General features: G+C 42.3%; 1 protein-coding gene across 1 annotated transcript in view; it reads left to right on the forward strand.

The window, feature by feature from the left end:
- Positions 1-4,491: 4,491 nt before the first annotated feature.
- The window catches only part of LOC137544299 (multidrug and toxin extrusion protein 2-like), a 204,465-nt gene continuing 182,963 nt past the window's right edge, over positions 4,492-25,993 (forward strand). Inside the window, exon 1 of the mRNA XM_068265355.1 lies at positions 4,492-4,833. Coding sequence (XP_068121456.1) covers positions 4,666-4,833 — 168 coding nt within the window. The 5' untranslated portion in view covers positions 4,492-4,665. The remainder of the gene's footprint in view (positions 4,834-25,993) is intronic.

Here is a 25,993-nt window from a genome sequence, read left to right on the forward strand (position 1 = left end):
AATCATGAGGCCCCCAACATGACAAATTCAGCAGTCATGAGGCACATAAAGAGAGAGCATTTCACATAAATAGGCAGAAGATAGTGACAGGTGCCCCCCCAGTTAGTGACAGGTGTCCCCCCAGTTAGATAGTGACAGGTGTCCCCCCAGTTAGTGACAGGTGTCCCCCCAGTTAGATAGTGACAGGTGCCCCCCAGTTAGATAGTGACAGGTGCCCCCCAGTTAGAGAGTGACAGGTGCCCCCCAGTTAGAGAGTGACAGGTGCCCCCCAGTTAGAGAGTGACAGGTGCCCCCCAAGTTAGAGAGTGACAGGTGCCCCCCAGTGAGAGTGACAGGTGTTCCCCCAGTGAGAGTGACAGGTGCCCCCCAGTGAGAGTGACAGGTGCCCCCCAGTGAGAGTGACAGGTGCCCCCCAGTTAGAGAGTGACAGGTGCCCCCCAGTTAGAGAGTGACAGGTGCCCCCCAAGTTAGAGAGTGACAGGTGCCCCCCAGTGAGAGTGACAGGTGTTCCCCCAGTGAGAGTGGCAGGTGCCCCCCAGTGAGAGTGACAGGTGCCCCCCAGTGAGAGTGACAGGTGCTCCCCAGTTAGAGAGTGACAGGTGCCCCCCAGTGAGAGTGACAGGTGCCCCCCAGTGAGAGTGACAGGTGTTCCCCCAGTGAGAGTGACAGGTGCCCCCCAGTGAGAGTGACAGGTGCCCCCCAGTGAGAGTGACAGGTGCCCCCCAGTGAGAGTGACAGGCCTTTCCCCCATTGCCTCGCCCGTTACCTCTCTCCTGTGCCCCCGCTGCCGCTGCCTCACAGCTCACTAGCTCAGACCTCACAGATCGCGGCGACTGAAACAAGCAGAGCGCGCGCATAACACCCGCGCGGCAGAACGTCACATGGGGAAGTGACTGATTTTACTTCCGCATGTGACGTACTCCGTGCGGGTAATATGCGCACTCTGTTAGCCTCAGTCGCCGCGATCTGTGAGGTCTGAGCTAGTGAGCTGTGAGGCAGCGGGGACACAGGAGAGGCCACACAAGAGGGAGCAGGCATGGTGCCCATAGCGCACGCCATGCCTGCATCCCGGGGAGAGGAGCGGGCCGCAACAGAAGGCCTGGCGGGCCGCCAGTTGGACAGCACTGTTATACAGCACTGGCTTAATGTACAGTACAAAGTAGGACTTGCAAGAAGCTCAGAACAAAAAACAAGATCATGCAAATGTCTTTGGGAACAGTAGTTATGATAATTTATAAAGTGCCAACATATTCCATGGCGCTGTACAACGTAGAAAAGCAAACGGGGTACATAATGATACAGACAATGATATACATCAAATATGGACACTGGTATAAAATTCAGAACAGAGTGGGAAGCCTCATTAGGATCCCGAGGCTTCCCCCACCCGAGGTGAGTACCCCCCAGGGGATCTTTTTGATGTTACAGTGTCTCTTTAAGCATACTTTGGTTTAACCTCCTTGCCGGGCTAATTCCCCCGGCAAGGAGGCAGCGCAGCACTTTTTTTATTATTTTTTTTTTAATCATGTAGCAAACCCAGGGCTCGCTACATGATAGCCGCTGAGCAGCGGCAGCTCCGCAGCCACTCCGATCGCTTCCGGCGATCGGAGTAAGCAGGAAATCCCGTTCAGAACGGGATTTCCTGCTGGGCTTCCCCGGTCGCCATGGGGACGGGGCGGGATGACGTCACCGACGTCATAGGGAATCCCGATCCACCCCTCAGTGCTGCCTGGCCCTGATTGGCCAGGCTGCGCAGGGGTCTGGGGGGGGGAGGCGGCTCGGCAGATTGCTGCGGATCGGCGGCGCTCAGACGTTACAAGCAGCTAGCAAAGTGCTAGCTGCTTGTAACAAAAAAAAATTATGCAAATCGGCCCAGCGGGGCCTGAGAAATCATCCTGCGCAGGTTACCCCGAGCTGAGCTCGGGATAACCGGCAAGGAGGTTAAGGAGCGCACTACTCACTTTTGATGGATTCATTTTTCGTTGTCGTTTTAGTACAGCCACTGTGTGAAAGTTTTTGATTGTGTTTAATATTACTGACTGTGACCGCAAATATGTTGCTATGAGGAAGGGGGCTAAAACACTAATGTTTTCCAAAACCTTTTAAAACAAACAAAGGCCTAGTTCAGAAGGATAGCTGCACTCATTAAAGTACATCCAAGGGGAAAATAAACGGATTAGAAAAACAATTGTGTTTATCCTCCTTCTCCTATAAAAATTACTTTTTTTTTTAGCTATCCCACAATTTTATATTGAAATCTAGTTTTTATTTTATTTTTTTTACTGTTTCATTGTCTCTGCTCAATGACACATTCATTGATGTATGCCAGAGCTCAAATCTATGAATTATTGACCCTTTTTTAACTTTTGCGCTTTCAGAAGCCATTTACTGACCAGAAAGTGTTTTATGGCTGTAATTACTTATCAGTGAGGGTAATGCTATAGTATGATGCAGTCTGACCTGGTCTTGACCCAGACAGACACTGTCACTTGCATACCTGATTTTTAACTGCTTCCGGTGGAGAAAAAAAAGGAACACAGCCTAGTTATTTGTGTGCTTGGCACTGTACATACACATGTCTATCTATCTCATGTCACATGTCACCTTGGTTGTCCTTTAAGAAGAATGTCAGTGTTGAAATGACGGGGTCAATCGAACCACAAATGGCAGCTGCATTCATGGTTGTGTATCCCCCAGGGGCTCAAAACACAACAATGGAATGACTGGAACCAATGCCAAATACTTTTCTGCACCATAGTTTTCCATCTGAACTGGCCCTTGATGTTTAGAGAATCAGTGACTTGGAACTAACATGTTTCTGGTGAAGTTTGAAAGCCCTCAGCTCCACATAGGTTTCTGGTGGTGGCAAATTTGCCTTAAAGCAATCCTGAAGCGAAATTACTGCTGTTCAAATCTCCTGCCCGGGGGAGGCTTCGCATGGACGGCTCCATACTGCACATGTGCAAGAGCGCACTCATGTAGCTGCAGTACAGAGCCACTCGGGCACCCAAAGACTTCCGAAGCCTCCTGCAGTGGCACAGAGCTGTCTTCCAACCATCAGTCGAAGACTGCTAATGGGGGTGACAGCGCTGGAAAGAGGGAACGGGAAGGCGCTATAGGACTCAGAACCTTCCCTCTCCATAGGTGAGACAGAAGGAGTCACAAAGAGGGACAGGTGGCACAGAGGGACACAGTGGATGCTGCCTGCAACTTACACTATCCACGCCTTATGTGCTTTCCAGGGCCCAGTGATGCGGTTGCTCCTCAGGACACAAAACAGAACTTCCTGCTGCACACACACACACAGGGGAAGCAGGTGATCGAACACCTACATCTGGCGGAACTTCAGTGCCAGGGAATGGCCCGGAATGCCTTTGGTTGAAAAAACAACCCCAAACAAAACTAACTTCAATCCACTGTGTTCAAAAAGTGATAAGGTTACTTTTTTATTTTCCTCTAAATAGGTTTTTTATTAAAAAAAAAAAAGAAAGAAAAAGAACATTGCAGCATTAAACAAATACTTCCAGCACAGAATGGATGTTCTTAAATACAATAAGATAAAACAGTGGGTTTGATACCAATTGAGTATAGAGTTAGGCCACATACACACATCAGACCATAGTCTTTTGAAAATGAAAGATCACAGACCAATTTTACCCCCTTCCATGTAGTATGAGAGCCATACCTTCACAGTCTTTTCTATGGAGCTGAACTCCCCATCAGAAAAAAATCTTTGCAAGATGCTGCACACACAGATGCTGTACAGACACAAAAGATCGTGTGCAGCATCTTGCAGAGATTTCTGTCGGATGGGGAGTTCAGCTCCATAGAATAGACTGTGTAGGTATGGCTCTCATATTACATGGAAGGGGGTAAAATTGGTCTGTGATCTTTCATTTTCCAAAGACTATTGTCTGATGTGTGAGGTTTAGAGGTTAGGCAATAAGGTTACTTCAATATAGAGCGGTTCATGAAAACATCTAACTATTGGCAGACAATCTGGAAATATATTTTTTTGTACAAATCTAAAGGTGCCCATATATCCAGCGATTTTGCTGCACGATCGACTATTCAATTCAATCAGTTTATCGAATCGAGAGGAAATCGAGTGTGTTCCAGAATTCCCAATCAATGAAAAGTGGCTGATTTCGTGTCTCATCGAACAGCTTAGTTAAGTAGGATGCAAGATATCGGTCGATCACACAGGAATCGGCTACTGTTTACGCATCATTCGATTGACTCTTCGATCGATTTTTGCATTCAGAGCATGGAGCCAAAACAACAGTCAGATCGATTAGGGAAGGTGAATCACATAGGAATCGCTTGTAGTGTGTGGGACACTAGTTGATCAACCATACTGAAGTCGATTCTCCAATAAAGTTGATTGCTTTGTAGATTGAATCAGAATTGCTAGATGTATGGCTACCTTAACAATAATGATATACAGATGAAGAACAAAGCCTATGCACTGTCCTTGACGATTACTTTTACATGTTGTTCCACATCTCTTCACCTGACCCACAAGATTTGTGCCAGATTTTTCAAATATAAAACAAAGAGTAGGGCAAACTGCTTTAATAGATAATGTATCTTTGTTAATTAATACAGTTCTTGTTCCTAAGCCAAAGCTCATTTTAGTGAACACAGTCAAGCTGCAGAACTCAGATGGAGAACGATAATCATTTTGTGAGGAATAAAGGAAAAGGAATAACACAGCAAATTTTACATCTGCTGCAAAGCAGTTGTAGCTCGATTGTGAAAAGAATAGGCTTCAACATCCCAAGTAATCCAACAGCAGAAATTAAGCAGCTATGTGGATTAGCAGGACCCATGGTAAGTAGTGACTGTCCCCGCTTCTTTCTCAGTAACATTGTTACTGCTCATTTAAGAGTAAACAGTTCTTGAAAGTGATTTGTTGAAAGCAGTATAAGTGGGCAAGTATGAGGATCTGAGAGACTATTAAAAAAAAAAAAAAAAAGCCAGGTTGTGGTGACTGAAAAGCTAAGTTTAAAGTACACCTAAACTGAGGAGGATATGGAGGCTCCCATATTTATTTCCTTAAAAGCATACTTAAATTATATTTAAAAAGGCATTTTTACTTACCTGGAGCTTCTACCGGCACAGTGCCGGTTGCCCTGTGCCCGCGTTGGTACTCAACAACCTTCCAGTCCCCTGCCGCAGCTAAGTTTCCGACGACTGAGCCTGTCACCGGCCACTGTGCTTACACGACCCTGACTGCGTGCGTTCTGTTGCTGGAAGCATCCTGTGAACAGGGCCGCACAGGCAAAGTGGCTGGCTACAGGCTCAGTAGCCGAAGGATAAACTGAGCTGCGGCTGGGGACCGGAGGATCATTGAGAACTGCGTAGGCACAGGGCAAATGCAGGACGACAGTAGAAGCCCCAGGTAAGTAAAACTGCATATTTATATAACCTAAAGTGACACTGAAGCGTAAAAGAAAAAAACTTAGGATATAATGAATTGTATGGGTAGTTCGGATAAGGAATAGAACATTAGTAGCAAAGAAATTCGTCTCATTTTTATTTTCAGTTAATGTTTTTTTTTTTTTTTTTTTTTTTTATAGCATTGCATCAGATTGTCATATTTGCAGTTTGCTCTGTCTAAGGGCCCGTTTCCACTTGTGCGGTGCGAATCGCCGCGGTAAAAAAAAAAAAAAAAAATTGCATGCGAATTTCGCATGCAGTTGTATGCGAACTTTCGTGCGAATTCGCATGAAAATTCGCATGGATGATGCTGCAGTGCCGGTGTGCTTCTCCATTGATTTCCATGTGAATTCGCATGAAAATTTGCATACCAAAGCCACAGGCGATTTCCCTATTAAATACATTAGCGGCGATTCGCATGCATTTCACACGCAGGCGAAATCTGAGGGCTCTGCCGTGCAGAAAAATCCTGCACAGAAAAACGCTCTATAAAACTGACAAGTGGAAACAGGCCCATCCACTTGTATTGGCTGTGCAAATCTGCATGCAGGAAACGCATGCAGATTCGCGATAGTGGAAACGGCCCTTATAGTTTGAAATACAGTGTGTGGTTTGCAGAGCTAATGACCCTTTGAATTTCCCTTCTCACTGAACCTTATCCGAAGCTGTCTATCACAGTTTCTTTAATGTATAGTGCTCCAGAAATCAGCAATCAATTTGGTCCTGGTGCTCAGTGAAACTCTTTTGCATAGATAACTGAAGTTTCTTAACTCTTCCTGTACTGGAAACAATATATGATTTGGCATCCTGCTCATCTCTTTGGCTGCTGTAGTGTCTGGATCACCTGTAACTAGGATGCAGCTAACCCAGTCAGACTTCAGTAAGAAACACCTTATATGCATGCTTGTTCAGGGTCTATGGTTAAAAGTATTAGAGGTAGAGGATCAACTGGACAGCTAGGCAATGTGCATAGTTTAAAAAAATAAATTACGGCAGCCTCCATATCCCTCACTTCAGGTGTGCTTCAAGTGTGCCTGAGATGAAAGGATAATGGGTCCCAATACTTCGGCCAGTCAGCGCATGCACAGTCTGGCCAGGCATGCTCCCCCGTTATTCTCTCAGGGCCAGCAGCATTCTGCACCTCGCAGCAGTACTACCCAAATGCAGAATGCTCCTGGGGACAGGACGCACATGTGCACTACGCCCACCACTGCATTGAGTACATGTAGGAGAAGATCCAGGAGGTGGAGGACGGAAAGGGACTGATTAGCTTGGAGCTGACAGGAGAAAGCCCCAGGTACGTATACTTTTTTTCTTTATCCTTTACTTTAAGGACACACAAAATTGGCAGGTATTGTAAGGCATTTCAAATATGCAGCCAGTGATAAGTAATTACTGAAAGTGGCTCAAAGGCAGACAGGTAAATCACAGACAGCATTCATGGCTTCCTAAAGCAGATTTAGGCCCCGTTCACACTTGCGTTTCTGTGCCAAACAGAGCGGATGACCGGATACGGTTGCATCAGGTATGTATACGGCTGCGATCCGGATCCCTTTGGTAAAATTTAAAAATAAAACTATATACATTGTTGGGGTCTGGAAGGTCAGCAGAAGGTGCACCTGTAGAATCAGGTCCTCTGCTGTTTAGGCCTCACCTCCAACATAATGCCAAACAGCTCCAGCACGTTAGTCACTGCTGCTCCACTCCAGAAATGTTTGGCCCATGAGTCCCCATCTAAAATGGCCGCTAGAATACGCATAGGAAGTGGGGTAGAACGTCAGTGTGTTCTGTACTTTCCGTTTCCCATTGGTTTCTTTTCCGGATGGTGCAGTCAGGCTCCGGTCCGGGTGCGTGGGCCGGATGATCCGATCCGTCTCCGTTCTGTACGGAACGGACACATGTGAACATCCGCATAGACTTTGCATTGCTATGCGGAACTGACGTTCCGTTTGTACAGTATACGGTCCGGATCTGATCAGGCGAATCCGGACAGCGAATGCTAATGTGAACTAGGCCTAACAAGCATGAAGAGTTAAGTTCATGTGATCCAATCCTAGTGCAGAGCTACTGCAGTATAAATTGCTATAAAAAAACATATAGTATAACTATATTTTAGATCATTTGTATGCTACCTAAAGATTACTGCATACTACATACATCCTGTTATGGCAACAGCAGAGGATACCTGAACTGATATGCGACACAATGAGATTAACATGTGTATGTAGAGTCTTTTTTGTACACTGATTTTCAGTATTTCGCATCCAATTCTTTGTTTGCATTTTTTTTGTAACACTTTTTATTAAGATCAAACAGATGAAAAACAGGTACAGACATTCTTGTCAAGAAAGGACTGAGGGTAGTTGACAAAGCGTATTGTATAAAGTTTGTCAATACAATTAGACAAAAAGATGTAAAAGGTTGTATACAATAAAGTGTTAACAAAATGAGCGAAAGGTCAATAGTCTGTCAGTCCGCTTCCTGAGGAGAGTTCTTTGTTTGCATTTTTATGTGAATTTTCACATTCCGATTTATCCATGCATATCAATGTAGTCAATTTGCACGTAATTAAATTTACATTCATATGCAAATTTTCACATTTGCAATGCGAAAATTCTTATTTCCAATGTACTTTTAATGTATGTGATTTGCATGGCCATTTCCCAAAAAAGCACACATGAAGGCAGGGTTTTTTTTTCTGCAGAAAATTTGGATACAAATAGTGCTGCTCGGATACCCACTTTTAAAATCCGGATCCGATTCGGATCCAGATACCCCGCTATCCGATCCAGGTCGGATATCCAAGTTCAAAATTTTCCGATATCCGACCCTAATATCCGGGATATCCGGGCAAATTTGGATATCCGGATAGAAAAAACAGAAGTGGCCGGTAAAGTGCTTTAAAAACGTTTTTAGGGTATATGAGGCAAGTAGCATCATTATTTTGTAAAGGTGAACACAAATTGATGATGTGGGGACTTAAAATCCCCCCCCCCCCAACAAAAAAAAAACCCGTGGCCGTCAATTAACATTAGGCCTAGGTTCCAGACAGTGGTCGTGCAGCCCACATTGTGTCCAAAGTCAAACCGCACAACTGGGACATGGCAGTTTTCAGCCAAGACACCTCCAAAAAGTTACGCAGTAATTGTGTTTTGGGTTAAATATAGATGGAATCTGTGGCATGCTGGCCTGGTGGTGGGAGCTGCACAGGCAGCAGAAGCAGGGCAATGCAGCCACACGTGACACGTGGCAAGTGCTACACGTGACAAGTGCCATACGTGACACTTCGCAAGTGCCACACGTGACATGTGGCAAGTGCGCCACGTGACAAGTGCGCCACGTGACACTTGGCAAGCGCCACATGTGGCAAGCACCACACGTGCCACGTGACACATGCCAAGTGCCACGTGACAGTCAGACAGCAGAGGAGAAGACACTAGTGCACACTAACTGTCACACTGCCACTGCTCACAGCACAGCAGTGTCAGAATCTCATATTAATGCAGAGAACTGATCCTCCCTCTTGCCCAAATCGTATACAAATGTTAAATGGTTTGCAGATAAATTGAGTGAATTTCAAGATCCGTGAGTACGGGCAAAATCAAAATTAGATTGTGTACTTTTCAATGTTATTATTGGAAGTGAACTGTTTATTCCTACAAGGTTAAAAATGAGATAGTATTGAAGAAATGTTCAAATGTTATACAGTATTGTTGGGTTAGTTTTAACCATTAAGGTCAAGATATTTACACTGCTTAAGCTAAGCCTATTTTATACGCAAGATGTTAATCACATAGTTTTCACACATATCTAATATGCTGATCAATAATATACACTTTATTTCAGATTGTATAAAAACAGTTAGGCCATAAGCCTTGTGTCGGCCATTACCACTTATAACCACAGGAGGAATCTCTTGTGCCTGCTACTACCACTTACAACCATAAGGGGCATCTAGATATCTCTATCTAAAAATAAAGGGTGAGGTAAATGTTATAAAAAGAACATGACTTCATGTAAAATCCCCTACCCCGACGCCATATTGGAAAAATTACAATAAAAAGGCCTGGCAGGCTAGCACATTGGGAGCATCAAGCCTGAAACTCTACTGAGATGATTGAGGCCTAGCAAGAGACTGCCTTGCATTGTGATTCTGAAACCCAAGAGAGGTAATATGCAATTATTCTTGGTGAATTCTTTGACAATTAGTCTATGCAAAAGTTAAGACTTGTCTTTTTAAACTTCAGCAGTTTTTTGAGTTTTAGATAACTTTTTTCTATGCTATAAGTTTTATTATTCAAACGCAATTGCAAGCTTAGAAACAATTATCAAGCTTTGATGGATTAAGATATATCTACTTTAAGTTCTTCATATAAGAATAGAACTTCATAAATCATCTTTTAAGGATAAAGCTATATTGTGTGTAACATACACTGTTCAATCTCGAGACAACAATTATCGATGAAGGATAAAAGCTACAGCAGAATATTTGTTGTCTCGAGATTGAACAGTGTATGTTACACACAATATAGCTTTATCCTTAAAAGATGATTTAAATAATCTGTCAAATATCTGATCGATATCTGCTTAAAATGATTACCAACTCAGTAAAGGACCAGCCTTTAAAGCGTCATAACCAAAATTAGACAGAAGTGGGTGCGTGCTCACTATAAACAGAATTTTTATAGGTTAACAGTTTTATTATTCAAACGCAATTGCAAGCTTAGAAACAATTATCAAGCTTTGATGGATTAAGATATATCTACTTTAAGTTCTTCATATAAGAATAGAACTTCATAAATCATCTTTTAAGGATAAAGCTATATTGTGTGTAACATACACTGTTCAATCTCGAGACAACAATTATCGATGAAGGATAAAAGCTACAGCAGAATATTTGCTATATTGAAATGGACTGGTTTAACTAAAGGAACTTTGAAAATGTATTTTTTGGATGAATTGACAACAACTGGAGAGATGTATATTCCTGTATATAAGCTTTATCTATTTTTCTTAACAAGATAATTTTATAAAATTCAACAGCTGAGTGTTGCGTTTTTCTTTCAGAGGTAAAACTGTTAACCTATAAATATTCTGTTTATAGTGAGCACGCACCCACTTCTGTCTAATTTTGGTTATGACGCTTTAAAGGCTGGTCCTTTACTGAGTTGGTAATCATTTTAAGCAGATATCGATCAGATATTTGACAGATGGCACCCCAGATGTGTTAACAGTTACCCTGGAATTACATATTCACGTGATGGAAACATAGATCATTGTGAATTTTACCCGGGAAATAAGCTAGCAAACTTTTATATATATATATGGTCAGAAATGTAAACTGCAGCCATAATCTGAAGCAAAGAAGGAAGAATTCTTATGCTTTTTTAATCTCAGAGAGGAGATTTTTTTTACATGCACACTCAAGCTACAGTCTATAGACTACTTTAATAAATAACGGGTGAAGTTATTTTTATCTGAGAAGAAAAGAGCTACATACACATCCCTATATATCTCTGACGAGAGATTCAAGCAGGATGAATCTAGCAGCTTTCTTTCAAATACAACAGGCCGTTGATATCTCAGAATACAGAGAAAATATTGGAGAGAAATACGGACAATGTTTATAGTTCACAGCTGCACTATGCGACACTAAAAGAAGATTGTGCGCAATAGAGGATTCTAGTAACAGTAACATGCCGTATCCCTCAAGAAGAGGAGAAACAGTTTTGCTTGGTTTTCTTTTATAAGATATTTTTATGAGAAATACAGTACTTTATAACAAACAAGCCAACATATAATGCAATGACTCTTTACAAGACTGAAGGAAACGGACTTCATAACTGAATTGTTATTCATTCTTCACTGTGTCTTCTACTGTGTTAGAGGGAGCATTATCAGAACTGTACGAAGACAAAACAAAATCTTTCAGTAATTCACAGCTCGAAGGAGAGACAAGATATTTTTTCAGCTGAAAGTTGGGGAAAAAAAAAAAGAGGCAATCCTACACGACTTTTCACCAAGCTATTAGGCTAGATAAAGCTCAAGCCATCGCCATAATAAGAAGTTAAATTTCAACGCCAGATGAAAATGCTCCGTGTTTAAGCATCTACCTGAAAAAAAAAAAAAATACACAGAATCCAGCGGAGATTTCACAGTGTGAGCTGCAGGAGCTGATAAACAAAAGTCTCATACAGAGTGCGCTCACCCCCGCCTTTATAGTAAAACACAGCAAATGAACATTCTACCGATTTTTTTTCTTTGTTTTTTTTTACAAGTTTTCTAAATACAAATATAAGGAACAGTTTATGCCATAGAAAGATGGAAAGATGGTACAAGGTGCAATCATGAAGATTGAGGTTTTTTATTTTATTTTATTTATTTTTCATTATTTATTTATTTTTATTTAAAAAAAAAAAAAAAAAAAAGCCAACGTTTTGTGCAAGCAATCACCAAGACTCAGATATAGAGCAGTGATAGTTAGGGGTCACACACATATATTAAAGTATAAAAAGAAGAAGATTTTTATTTTTATGTAGTTTCTACCCTCAAAGGGGGGAATTCTATATATTTTGAGGCTAGAATTGTACAGAGACGCATTAAGGCATCCTACACATCAGTAAAGAGACTGTCATTTTTGAAGAATGGAAAAGGTTGCTACCAGGATTTAGAAGTCTCACAAGATAATTTATTTTATCTGGCCCACCAAGACTTCAAACAAGCATCCCATGTAGGCCCGAAGAAACTTGCTAAGACAAGCGAAGACAGCTACATGCAAGAAGACTGAGCAAGATGTCAACATGAAGACAAGCCACTGAAACAGGCTAAGCTAGAAGATCTGATCTGAAACAGCTGAACATCAATACAATTGGGTGGAGTGACCAAAAGAAGTTTGAGGACTGAGGACTTTCTACTTCTTTCAAAACTCTGACCACTGGTTTGAAAAACTGGCTGACAACAGATCAAGATAGCACTAAGAGGAGTAGGCCACTTGGGAGACAAGAACCGAACATAGAAAGAAGAGGAAGGGCATTAAGATAAAGTAAATTATCAGGTGAGTGAACAAACTGAAGATATTAGAAGAAGAAGATGGTGATTGACTTTACAGATAAAAGCAGTCAAATTAGAAGATGATGAGAAGATTTGAGATGGAGATTTGAAAATATGGAGATAGAGACACTACATTAAGATCTTGAAGAAGATTATCCTGTGATGAAAGAAGATAGCCTACATAATATCTTGAAAAGATGACTGAAACATAGATGAATGTTTTTATTTTTGATCCCATACATAAAGAAGTCTATTAAGAGACAGGGAACTTTCTACCTGTGCGATGATACAAGGACATGCTCTAGCTAAAGAAGCAGATACCAAGAGACAGAAGAGAGATTTCTACAGTTGAAACAGGAAGATGATGTTACAGACATACAGCAACTAAGCTAGTTCTGCAGACATCTGCACTACCACATATGCTCTGTGTGAAAAGCAGCAGAGGCCTAATATGAAAGGTGAAGCCTAAATGGACAATGATCTATCTAAAGATACACAAAGGAGAAAAAGTGAAGCACACTGAAGCACTGGAAGAATTGTCTTCAGATAATCTACTAATAAAAGGTGTAATGAAGATAAAAGGACATTTTTCTGTTAATATACCTTACAAGCAACAAGATAGAAGCTAAGAAAAGCCATGATATATGAACACACATATGAAGACATACGTGATATGCTATTTTTGAGGCACTATTTGAAGCATGTAATTTTTCTACAGAAGGAAAATAAATACTACTTTGATTTTTACAGATCAACTATGATAAAGCTTAAAGAGACATCAGCAAGGAAAGATTGAACTTCCTGCTATAACTTGAATACTTGACTAAACAAGTAAAGATACAACTTGCACCTAGTAACATCCAAATAATATTTTTGTTTCAGAATCACATGTGAGAAGGTAGTTATTTTATGCTGAAGGTCACCAAGAATATTGCATATTATATATGTTTTGCCTCTCTTTACTTTTTTATATTTTTAAGGTGCTGAAACTGACAACCTACTCTACAATCCATAAAGATGCCACTAATATGGTGTTTGTTGTGTCTGCCGCTACTACTGCATACTGAAGCGGAACGGCATAATCTACAAGGAAAACTTCAGAATAAATTGATCCTGATGCATCAACAATATGCCCAGCGCTTGAAAAAGAGCGACTGTTGGATCTGTTCACATACTCCACTATCCGCAAAAATCCTGCCTTACCTAGCAATTCCAGTACCACTAGAAGAATTGGTAAATACTACACATTCAAGTTATGGGACATTTTCTACAGAAAAATTCAATTACTCCATACATGGACTACAACTGACAACATGGATGTATGCACCCTGGTGGACAATTGAAAGAGAAAATCCTGTTCAATTAAACAAAGGACAGTCATACATATGCTTGAACCCTAAAAATTGCAAAAATATCTCTACTGATTCCCTACAATATTTGGTAGATACTCCAAAAGGAACACTTTTAAATCTACATTGTAACTGGGAAAAAGGACTAACTTATAAGTTGACTGAAAAAGGAAAACAATATGAAAATCTCTTTGCAAATGAAACTTGGAGAGAACCACTGTTCACTTATGCATTTCAAGGAAGCATTTTGGGACAAATCAAACTGCCATATAACTGGTTTTGGGCTTGTGGGAATACAGCGTACAAGTTATTACCTATAGGTGGAAAAGGAAGGTGTACAATCATTAAAATAGCACCCGCCACTTGGTTTGTCGAAAAAGACCAGATAAGCATTGAGCAAATTTCCAATCATCATATGTACAAGAGAAGTGCTGATGAAACTAAAAAAGGAAGACTCCTTCAAGTACCATGGTATGCAAAAGTTGGTGTGTTCAATGGACTGATTGGAACAGGAGGACTAACTTTAATAAACTCGCAAAATATAGAATTGCTTGCTGGACTATTTGATTATGTTACAGATGAAATATTTCAGACTATCGGAATAGTGAACGAAGAGTTAAAATGGCATACTAAGATTCTCTCTCAACATACTCTAGTGTTAGACTTTTTAACTGCAGCACAAGGAGGAACATGTGCAATTGTAGGAGCTGCTTGTTGCAACTACATACATCAAAACTATAGTGAAATAATAGAAGGCCACTTGAAACATATGGAAGAAGTGAAAGCCGCCTTCAGAAAGAGAAATTCAGAAATAGTATCATTGGAGTTTCTCAACCCAGTTAACTGGTTTTCCGGATGGATAGGAAACATGCTAAATACAATTCTTTGCATTATCATCATTGGAATCGCCATATATATAGGCATTCGTTTGTTTTTCTGCTGCATCAATAAGATGACCACTACCTCGAATACCCCAGAATAAGAATGGAGAAGAGTGCCATTTAAGTCAAGAATAAGCTGTATATTATGAGAGACATTCAGACAAATGTTCTAGCAGACGTATCAGAAAGAGACAGCCCTGCTAGCTAGTTGAAGAAATTGTTCATGAAAAGTGACTATGTTCTTATCAAACTAATTGATACTAAACTATCCCATTATTTCATCATTGGAGAAAAAACATCCATATAACATACCAAAATTCACATACAAAGATGCTCACAGTCTACATAATAAGTGACAAAAGACTTTAAAATCTGTGATAAAGATACTGATCAATTCAAGAGAAAGATTTACTCCACAATGCTGGAAAGATGAAACATGAAGTGGAGAAGCACCTTCAACAATGTGAAGTTAGTAAATGTTGTTCATGAAGAACATATTTGAAAACGGCTTACTACAACTGGATACATTGCAAATTGCATTTCCAAGAACTTTGTAATGTCTAAGATCTCAATATGATATCTACATCAAATGTAAGATGACATCACAACATGGGATCCTGCTGGTAAACTACACACACTTTGTTCTGCTACATACCATTTGTGAAAGAAACTTTGTGGTATAAGAAAGGTGTAATTAACTGTATTAATACATAATACTAACCAACTAACTAATTAACCTGTTGTAAGCTAACAATAAAATGTTGAATGCATTGTGCTCTAAAAGCATTCAGGAGTCACATCACATCACATCAATGGTATAATTCCTGCTTATACATTTTGAACTTTAAGTTTCACCACATGTCTTAAAATGGGAAACAATTACACTGTAGAAACCCCTGATAATAAGCTGCATTTGATATTCAATGAAGCTGATGTTCCACCAATCACGTATAATGCTACAAAGATATCTGTTTGTACAGAAGAGGTTTGGCTATCTGGACCTATCAATCCTGATGATGAAGGTTCCGATACACCAGGACTAGTGAATGGATATCATAGTCCATCAACACCTTCAACCCCTTCCACTGATGATGATCTTAGTCCGACAGTACAAGGAGACTATCCAAGTCAGTCACAGCAACCTCTGTGATATCAAGATAATCATCATGCTCCAAAAGAAGCAATCTAGGAGCCACATGAAAAGCGTTATTGCTGCCTATGCTTTGCTACTATGAAAGTTTTGCACCTGATCTTAAATGGGAACTTACTGACTGTGAACTTTTTTACATATCTACACAAGCTGCCACTGTGATGAAAACTTCAAATTCAAGGATGTCATGGAAAAGACTATAGACTATCTGGACCAGTAAAAATGTGTCTAAACGGAGAAGATATTAATCAAGGACTGAGACTTTGACTATGCCACAAAAAAGTGCCACTTAAAGAGCAAAGATTTGCCTGAGAAGAATTTGCACCACTGTGGAATTAGACTTTATACTAAGAGTTAACTACTACCAAAACAAGCAAGATTCTATCATCTCTCTGCATCCGGGGGTGTCAGAATCTCATATTAATGCAGAGAACTGATCCTCCCTCTTGCCCAAATCGTATACAAATGTTAAATGGTTTGCAGATAAATTGAGTGAATTTCAAGATCCGTGAGTACGGGCAAAATCAAAATTAGATTGTGTACTTTTCAATGTTATTATTGGAAGTGAACTGTTTATTCCTACAAGGTTAAAAATGAGATAGTATTGAAGAAATGTTCAAATGTTATACAGTATTGTTGGGTTAGTTTTAACCATTAAGGTCAAGATATTTACACTGCTTAAGCTAAGCCTATTTTATACGCAAGATGTTAATCACATAGTTTTCACACATATCTAATATGCTGATCAATAATATACACTTTATTTCAGATTGTATAAAAACAGTTAGGCCATAAGCCTTGTGTCGGCCATTACCACTTATAACCACAGGAGGAATCTCTTGTGCCTGCTACTACCACTTACAACCATAAGGGGCATCTAGATATCTCTATCTAAAAATAAAGGGTGAGGTAAATGTTATAAAAAGAACATGACTTCATGTAAAATCCCCTACCCCGACGCCATATTGGAAAAATTACAATAAAAAGGCCTGGCAGGCTAGCACATTGGGAGCATCAAGCCTGAAACTCTACTGAGATGATTGAGGCCTAGCAAGAGACTGCCTTGCATTGTGATTCTGAAACCCAAGAGAGGTAATATGCAATTATTCTTGGTGAATTCTTTGACAATTAGTCTATGCAAAAGTTAAGACTTGTCTTTTTAAACTTCAGCAGTTTTTTGAGTTTTAGATAACTTTTTTCTATGCTATAAGTTTTATTATTCAAACGCAATTGCAAGCTTAGAAACAATTATCAAGCTTTGATGGATTAAGATATATCTACTTTAAGTTCTTCATATAAGAATAGAACTTCATAAATCATCTTTTAAGGATAAAGCTATATTGTGTGTAACATACACTGTTCAATCTCGAGACAACAATTATCGATGAAGGATAAAAGCTACAGCAGAATATTTGCTATATTGAAATGGACTGGTTTAACTAAAGGAACTTTGAAAATGTATTTTTTGGATGAATTGACAACAACTGGAGAGATGTATATTCCTGTATATAAGCTTTATCTATTTTTCTTAACAAGATAATTTTATAAAATTCAACAGCTGAGTGTTGCGTTTTTCTTTCAGAGGTAAAACTGTTAACCTATAAATATTCTGTTTATAGTGAGCACGCACCCACTTCTGTCTAATTTTGGTTATGACGCTTTAAAGGCTGGTCCTTTACTGAGTTGGTAATCATTTTAAGCAGATATCGATCAGATATTTGACAGCAGTTCTGTAGAAATCTAACACAGTAGTACTACTACTCTAACAAGTACTAGCACTGACTGCAGTACTACAGTAGTAACTACACAATAACACAGTAATCCTATCCCCTAATCCCTAACCTATACCTAAGGCTAATAGCTGGCCAGCAGGCAGCAGCTGGCCTGGTCTGTGCACAGCACACACTCAGAGACATTGCAGCTGCCTGCAGCACACACTCTGTCACACAAATCAAGCTAATTAATGATTTAACAATAGTGTAGTGATAGTGAAGGGGTTATTCCCTGAACAGCTTTCGATTTATCACTGCTAGGCACTGGAGCACACACTGACTGTCATACAATGACATCAATCAAGCTAATTAACGATTTAACAATAGTGTAGTGAAGGGGTTCATCACTGAACAGCTTATCACTGTGTACAGCCCTTGGCCCAGCAGCACTGGAGCATACACTCTGACTGTCACACTAGTGCTACGTACACACATGCGACAACGATCGTTCGTTAAGAACGACAAACGAACTTTTAATTGATGAAAGAACGACCTAAGTAAAGGTAGTTTTAAAATGTGTGTAACGATCTGATCGTTAGAACGAACGTTACATCACAGAAAGCAACTATTGCGCCTGCGCATAAAAATGAGAAGTTCCATGGAGAAATAGTGAAATGCGCATGTCAAGCCTAGTACGAACGATCGTTTCCAACGATGTACTACTTTTGCAAACGATCGTCGTTGGTTTAAATCCGCCGAGACAGAACTTTCTTTTGTAGCGATTTGGCTCGTTCGTCGTTTGCCTTAATAGTCGGTGGTTCGTTTTTTGTAACGATCGTCGTTGGTAAAGATCGGGGAACGATCGTTACAAACGACTATAGTCGCATGTGTGTACGCACCTTAGGACATCAATCAAGCTAATTAAGGATTTAACAATAGTGTAGTCATAGTAGTGAAAGGGTTAATCACTGAACAGCTTTATGCTTCATACACACTTGAGATAAAAGTCTTTGGAAAAGGCAAGATCACAGACCACTTTTACCCCATTCCATGTAGTATGAGAGCCATACTCTACACAGTCTATTCTATGGAGCTGCACTCCCCATCAGATAAAATCTTTGCAAGATGCTGCACACAAAGATGCCCGTACACACTCAAAAGATCATTATCTGCAAAAGATCTGTTCCTGCAAAAGATCCATTCCTGCAAAATGCATTCATAGTCTATGGGCTCGTTTCCACTATAGCGAATCCGCATGCGGGCACTGCACGCGGATTCGCATAGGCAATGTAAGTGGATGGGGCTGTTTCCACTTGTGCGGCTGCGGCAGCGTTTTTTGGTGCGGCAGAAATCTGCACGGCAGGGCCGTCAGATTTCGAGTGCAGAAGGAATGTGCGCGATTCGCCGCTAATGTAACTAATAGGGAAATCGCATGCGGGGTGACCATGCGGTTTTTTGACGCAAAATCGCATGCGATTTCGCATAGGTATTAATGTTGTTTTACACAGGCAGTGACATGGTTAAATTCGCATACAGCGAATTTATTACCTATGCGGAATCGCATGCGAAATCGCGGCAAAAACGCATGCGGAATCGCACCCGCATGCGATTTCGTCCGCGGTGGAATGCAGGCGATTCCGCACCGCACTAGTGGAAACGAGCCCTAAGAGATCTGCAGATCATCATACACACCTTGTTTAACAGACTTCATCTGCATATCTGGCAATCATCTGCAGATCTGAAAATCCATCCTGGTGGATCTGATCTGCAGATGATCTGCAGATGATTGTCTGTTAAACCAAGTGTGTATGAGGATCTGCCGATCTCATAGACTATGAATGCATTTTGCAGGAATGGAGGGTAAAATTGGTCTGTGATCTTGCCTTTTCCAAAGACTTTTATCTCAAGTGTGTATGAACCATTAGGTTTATAACTGTGTACAGCCCTTCTTAGGCCACCAGCACTGGAGCATGTCTCTCAGTGAGCATTCAGCAAGCTAAGACGATATGTCTCATCATGGCAGCCCTCCTTATATACAGGGGGGCTGGCCAGTGTTCCTTTCTGTGATTGGGTGCCAGGGTTTAGGCTGGGAGCCCTCTGATTGGCTCAATGAGGTGAGGCGGGGCTGGCCAGGGTTCCCCTCTGTGATTGGTTGCTAGTGCTTCTGCTGGGAGCCCTCTGATTGGCTCCAGGACGTCATCTCCTTAGTTACAGTATTTCGGATCTGGATACCCGTGTTATGCGCCCAAACATCCGCAGATAGCTAGCTGGATTTTTCAAAAATCCAGAGTCCGAATCAGATAGCGTAAAAAAGTTCAGATATCTGGGTTACCCGGATATCTGGAATCCTGATGAGCTGCACTGGATACAAAAATCTGCATGAAAACACAATTCGCATACAAATTCTGTCATGTGTGAAGGGAGCGTAAAGGTTAATAAGTCAGATATGCTAATTACACTTTAGTCAGATTTAACCACTTCAGCCTACAGGGTTGAAATTTTTGTTGCATCTGAGCAACTTTCACCTCCCATTCATTTGCCAATAACTTTATCACTACTCGGCACAATGAATTAATCTATATCTTGTTTTTTCCGCCACCAATTAGGCTTTCTGTGGGTGATACATTTTGCTGAAAATTAATTTATTCTAAATCAATTTTAACAGGATTATTAAGAAAGAAATGGAACAAAAATATTATTTCTCAGCTTTTGGCCATTATAGTTTAAATTCATACATACTACCATAATTAAAACCCATGTACTTTATTTGCCAATTTGTCCTGCTTATTACACCATTTAAATTATGTCCCTATCACAATGTATGGCACCGATATTTTATTTGGAAGTAAAGGTGCAATTTTTCAATTTGCGTCCATCACTATTTACAAGCCCATAATTTTTTAAAAATATATTAATACACTCCTTTGACATGCATATTTATAAAGTTCAGACAGTTAGGTAACTATTTATGTTTTCTGTTTATTTTTTATTACTGTAAAAAATGTTTTTTTAATTAAAAATTGTATGTGGGTAATTTTTGGTGCGGGAGGTAATCAGTTATTTTTTAATGTAAAAAAAGTGTTTGTGTAATGTAAAATGTATGTGGGTGTAGATTTACTATTTGGCCACAAGATGGCCACAGTCAAATAGTCCTGGGAGCGATCGAGCTCGCTCCCAGGAAGAAGATAGAAGCAGGGGAACTTTTTGGAACGCAGAAAAGCTGCAGCGTCTGGAGAGACGCTGTCGGCTTTTCTCCGGGGGGTCCGATCAGTGAAAGGGATCTATAATCCCTTTTACTGTTCACTGGGTTAACGGCCAGTAGTGGGAGCGCGCACAGGGGGGCCCGCGGGAGTGCGCACAGCCTAACTGGACGAAAAATTTCGTCCAGTTAGGCTAAAGTGGTTAAGGTGGGTACTCACTTCAGATAAAAGTCTTTGGAAAATGAAAGATCACGGACCAATTTTACCCCCTTTCATGTAGTATGAGAGCCACACTCTACACAGTCTATTCTATGGAGCTGAACTCCCCATCAGTTAAAAATCTTTGCAAGATGCTGCACACAAAGATGCTGTACACATGCAACAGATCAGTATCTGCAAAAGATCAATCCCTGCAAAAGATCCGTTCCTGCAAAATGCATTCATAGTCTATGATATCTGCAGATCTCATACACACCTTGTTTAACTGACAATTATCTGTACATCAGATCCACCAGGTTGGATATTCAGATCGGCAGATAATTGTCTGATCTGCAGATGAATGTCCATTAAACAAAGTGTGTATGGGATCTGCAGATGTCATAGACTATGAATGCATTTTGCAGCAATGAATCTTTTACAGGAACTGATCTTTTGCAGATATGGATCTGTTGAATGTGTACAGCATCTCTGTGTGCAGCATCTTGCAAAGATTTTTATCTGATGAGGAGTTCAGCTCCATAGAATAGACTGTGTAGAGTATGGCTCTCATACTACATGGAAGAGGGTAAAAATGGTCTGTGGTCTTTCATTTTCCAAAGACTTTTATCTGACGTGTGTACCCACCTTTTAGATTCATTGAATCTTCTAGAAATCTATTGCCAACATGTGTGATCAATCTAATTTGATTGACCTAAAATCATTCATAACAATTGAGGGTACTTATCCGTTAGCCGGGCGCATCCGACAGGTGGCGCTAATTACTATTCCTCCTCCAGGCCGACATGGATAGTAGGGAAAGATGTAACTCTGGTGGAGTTTTGTCGCCAACTAGAGGATGCGCCCGGCTAACGGATAAGTACCCAATTGAGCAGACAGGACAGAAAATCTACATAGATCAGGGTTGGAGCAGGAGTGGGGGTAGATCGATGCCGAGCAGTTAAGAATAGCGCAGGGCGAGCGCCTTTGAAAGTGGCACCACTCTAGGCAGCAAAAGTTAAAGGTTCAATTAGGGTCAATGAACAGTAATTATGGTGTCCGATAACTAGCAGGCGCCCACTATTTATTAAGCACCATAATTACTGTCAACTGCCTCTAATCGCAGCCTTTACTGTTGTCGCCTGTGGCAGTGCCATTTTTAATGGTGCTTGTCCTGCTCCATTTTTACCTGCTCTGCAACACTAATTTGTTAGATATAGGGGACACAGCAGGAAACACTATCCACACAATCAACCTGAAGTGAATGGCATGTCCTGCAGCCGAAAACCCTGATGTGAAATTTTAGCATTAGCGTTTTTTCCTCCTCCCTCCAGGTCCCCTATTTCTTACAAGTTAGTGGGCACAACCAATTTGCCATAAGCCGAAAGCAGCAGTTTGTCTATGAGGTTTCCCGCTGGGTCCCCTGAACCAGTGGTGTTCCTACCATTGGGCACTGGGGGGGAGTGGCGCCCCAGGTGACTGACAGCCAGGGGGTGTCGCCACGACCCCCCATAGTTGCAGAGCAGGAAGGGAAGAGTAGCGCCAGAAGGAGGGGTGACAGGGACAGCGGCAGCGGGGGCAGCAGGCACCAAACAGGCAGGACGGGCAGGCGGGCGGAGAATACTCACTGTACTTCCGCGTTCCAGCTGCTGGAACGCTGCGTCGCCGTCACGTGGCTTATCTGCGCCTTCAATGCTGGTCACGGCATTGGAGGTGCAGAAGAGGCACGTGACGGCAACGCAGCGTTCCAGTAGCTGGAACACGGAAGTGAAGTGAGTATTCTGTGCCCACCCGCCCTGCCTGTTTGGTGCCTGATGCCCCCACTATCATTTTGGAGGGGAAAAGAGGCAGAAAGAGGGGGCCCAGGTAAGGGAGAGGGGTTGAGGATCAGGTCCCCCTCCCCGCTACCCCTCCTTCTAGCTATACTGGGGGCCCACTATACAAGCTACACTGGGGGGGGCACTATACTAGCTACAATGGAGGCCATTATACTATCTAACTAAAGGTAACTACAAAAAGGTCATAAGGCCACCATAATTATATCAATATCAAACATATTTATTGCAATTTAATAAAGTACAAAGCACAATCCCCCAGATATAAACCCTCAAAATAGAATTATCTTCCCCATATTAAAACCAGAAACCAATGCGGAGCAGTAGCCATGCAAGAGTGATGCAGTACCCACAGACAGGGTGGTGTTTAATCTCTGGCCAGAGAGCTATGTGATTATATATATATATAATATATATATATATATATATATATATATATATATATATATATATATATATATATATATATATATATATATATATACACACACACACACACACACACACACACACACACACACACACTAGCTACACTGGGGGGGGGGGGGGCACTATACTAGCTACAATGGAGGCCATTGTACCACCAATGGTTCTTTGCTGTTGGCCAGGTGGTACAGACCAGGTTTGCCTGCCACTTTATTTGACCACCTTCCACTTGTCCTGGTCCTGTACTGCTTCCACAAAGTTTGGCTCCCCCTCCCTCTCTCCTAGCTGTGCTGCTCTGTGGCATACTTCAGACCTCAGATCAGTTGGAAAGAGACAGCCAGGCAAACGGTGCAGTAATGTACCCTGGGGGTACTTACCTTGGGGAGGGGGGGGGCCTTTGAATCCTAAAAAAGGGCTTCCCCCTTCCTCCTGATTAGAGGGGATCAAGCACTGGGAGCCCAAGTTCTCCTTGTCGGTGTGTGTGCACGCACAGTAGCTGCTCTCCGTTCAGGCTCCAGCAGAAACAGCTAAGCCTGATTGCGTCCAATCCACTGCGCAGGCACACTGGTGGTCAGGGCCGGATTTAGAGCTTAGGAGCCTATAGGCACATAAGTTCTTGCGCCCTAAGCTCCGCCCCTCAGCACAGGCCACACCTCCAAGACACCCCCCTTTTAGCTATGGGGAAAAAAATGCAAGGTAATGCATAAGTGCCCATTGAAATGGCGGTATTATCGGGAAATTTGAGAGCCTGTGGAGCCCGATAAATAGTGGGGGGAGGGGGGTTGGTGGCTAGTAGGTTGTTTGTGTGAAGGAAGACTGTTAGGGTTAGCATCAAATAGGTTGTTTGGGGGAAGGGGGCTGTTAAGGTTAAATCTCTGGAGGGGGTAGGGGGGTTGTGTTCAGAGTAGAGTTAGGTTGAGCTATAGTAAAATAATGGTATTTAACCAATATTTACCCTCCTTCTTTACATTTTAAGAGTAAACTATTGGTAAATTTACCAATATTCTACTATGAGCTTTCCTGGGCGCCCAAATTTCCAGACAACCTTTTATTGCTTATGCCACTCACACATACACAAAGGTCGCACCCACAGATCTCTCTCGTTCTCACAAACGCACAGATCGCAGACACACACACACACACACTGATCACACGGACACTGATCACACAGACAGGCACACGGATCACACAGACAGGCACACGGATCACACAGACAGGCACACGGATCACACAGACAGGCACACTGATCACACAGGCAGGCACACTGATCACATGGATCACACAGGCACACTGATCACACAGGCAAACGGATCACACAGACAGGCACACTGATCACACAGGCAGGCACACTGATCACACAGGCAGACACACTGATCACACAGGCAGACACACTGATCACACAGGCAGGCACACTGATCACACAGGCAAACACACTGATCACACAGACAGGCACGCTGATCACACAGACACACTGATCACACAGACACACTGATCACACAGACACACTGATCACACAGACACACTGATCACACAGACACACTGATCACACAGACAGACGCACTGATCACACAGACAGATGCACTGATCACGCACACACAGACACACTGATCACGCACACACAGACGCACTGATCACGCACACACAGACACACTGATCACGCACACACAGACGCACTGATCACACACACAGACACACTGATCACACAGACGCACGGATGACACAGACGCACGGATGACACAGACACCTTACACATAGGTCACAGACACACACACACACACACTCTCCCCATCCCCACACAAAACAAAACCCTCACTCCCCCTCCCCCATTCAAACAGCTAGCTAACTTTCTCTGCAGAAAGTACCATCCACGGCAGCTTTGAAGTTCCCTTACCATGTGACACTTTTTGTCAGGCTAGAGCGAAGCAGGAGGAATCCATCTCGGGAGAAGGCAGCAGGAGCTAAAGCTGCTCTGCTCTCTCAGCAACCTCTCGACCCCTAAACTGAGTGTGCCCCGGCCTGACCCCTTCTCCCTGACAGTCACATGAGATGGATGGATGAATGAAGAGGGAGAAGAGGGATGGGAGCGGGCAGACAACGGTGAAACCACGTTGCACATTATTGACACTGAACTCCTCGCCTCAGCCTGTCACACACACATGCTGGCTGGTGGCTGCTGAACAGGACGAGAGAGGGGGGCGGAACTTTTTCCCTACCTTCGCTGTACTTCTCTCACTCCCTCTTGTTCACTCTGGGCACAGGCAGGCTTAATTCACTGTCAGGTAAGCGATGCCTGCCAGGCGCCCACATGGTTTCTCCCATCCCAGCGGCAGCAGAGCGATGCCTATGCACGCAGCTGCTGCTCTAGGCTTGTTAATTGCAGCGCTGCGTGCAGGCCAGGCATGAATACGGCGGTGGGCGGAGAGAGCTGTGCTTGCAAGAGCCGCCCTCAGCCTGTCTTTCGGTCACTGTGTGTGGGGAGAGTGAGGCGGCTGCATTATTATGACGAAAGTGGGCGGGGCGAGCGGCGCGGTCATGGAGGATCGCACTTTAAGGTTTTTAAACTTGAAAGGGGCAATTAAAACCCCGCCCTTGCCCAATCAGGCGCCTGTAGGCACGTGCCTAGTGTGCCTTATGGTAAATCCGGCCCTGCTGGTGGTACTTGAAAATGTTCAGGCGATAAAAGTGGTACAATTAGTGAAAAGGATGAAAAGCCCTGCACTATACGACCTACACTGGGGGGGGGGGGGCACTAT

Source organism: Hyperolius riggenbachi, chromosome 2 (assembly GCF_040937935.1).
Source record: "Hyperolius riggenbachi isolate aHypRig1 chromosome 2, aHypRig1.pri, whole genome shotgun sequence".
NCBI lineage: Eukaryota > Metazoa > Chordata > Amphibia > Anura > Hyperoliidae > Hyperolius > Hyperolius riggenbachi.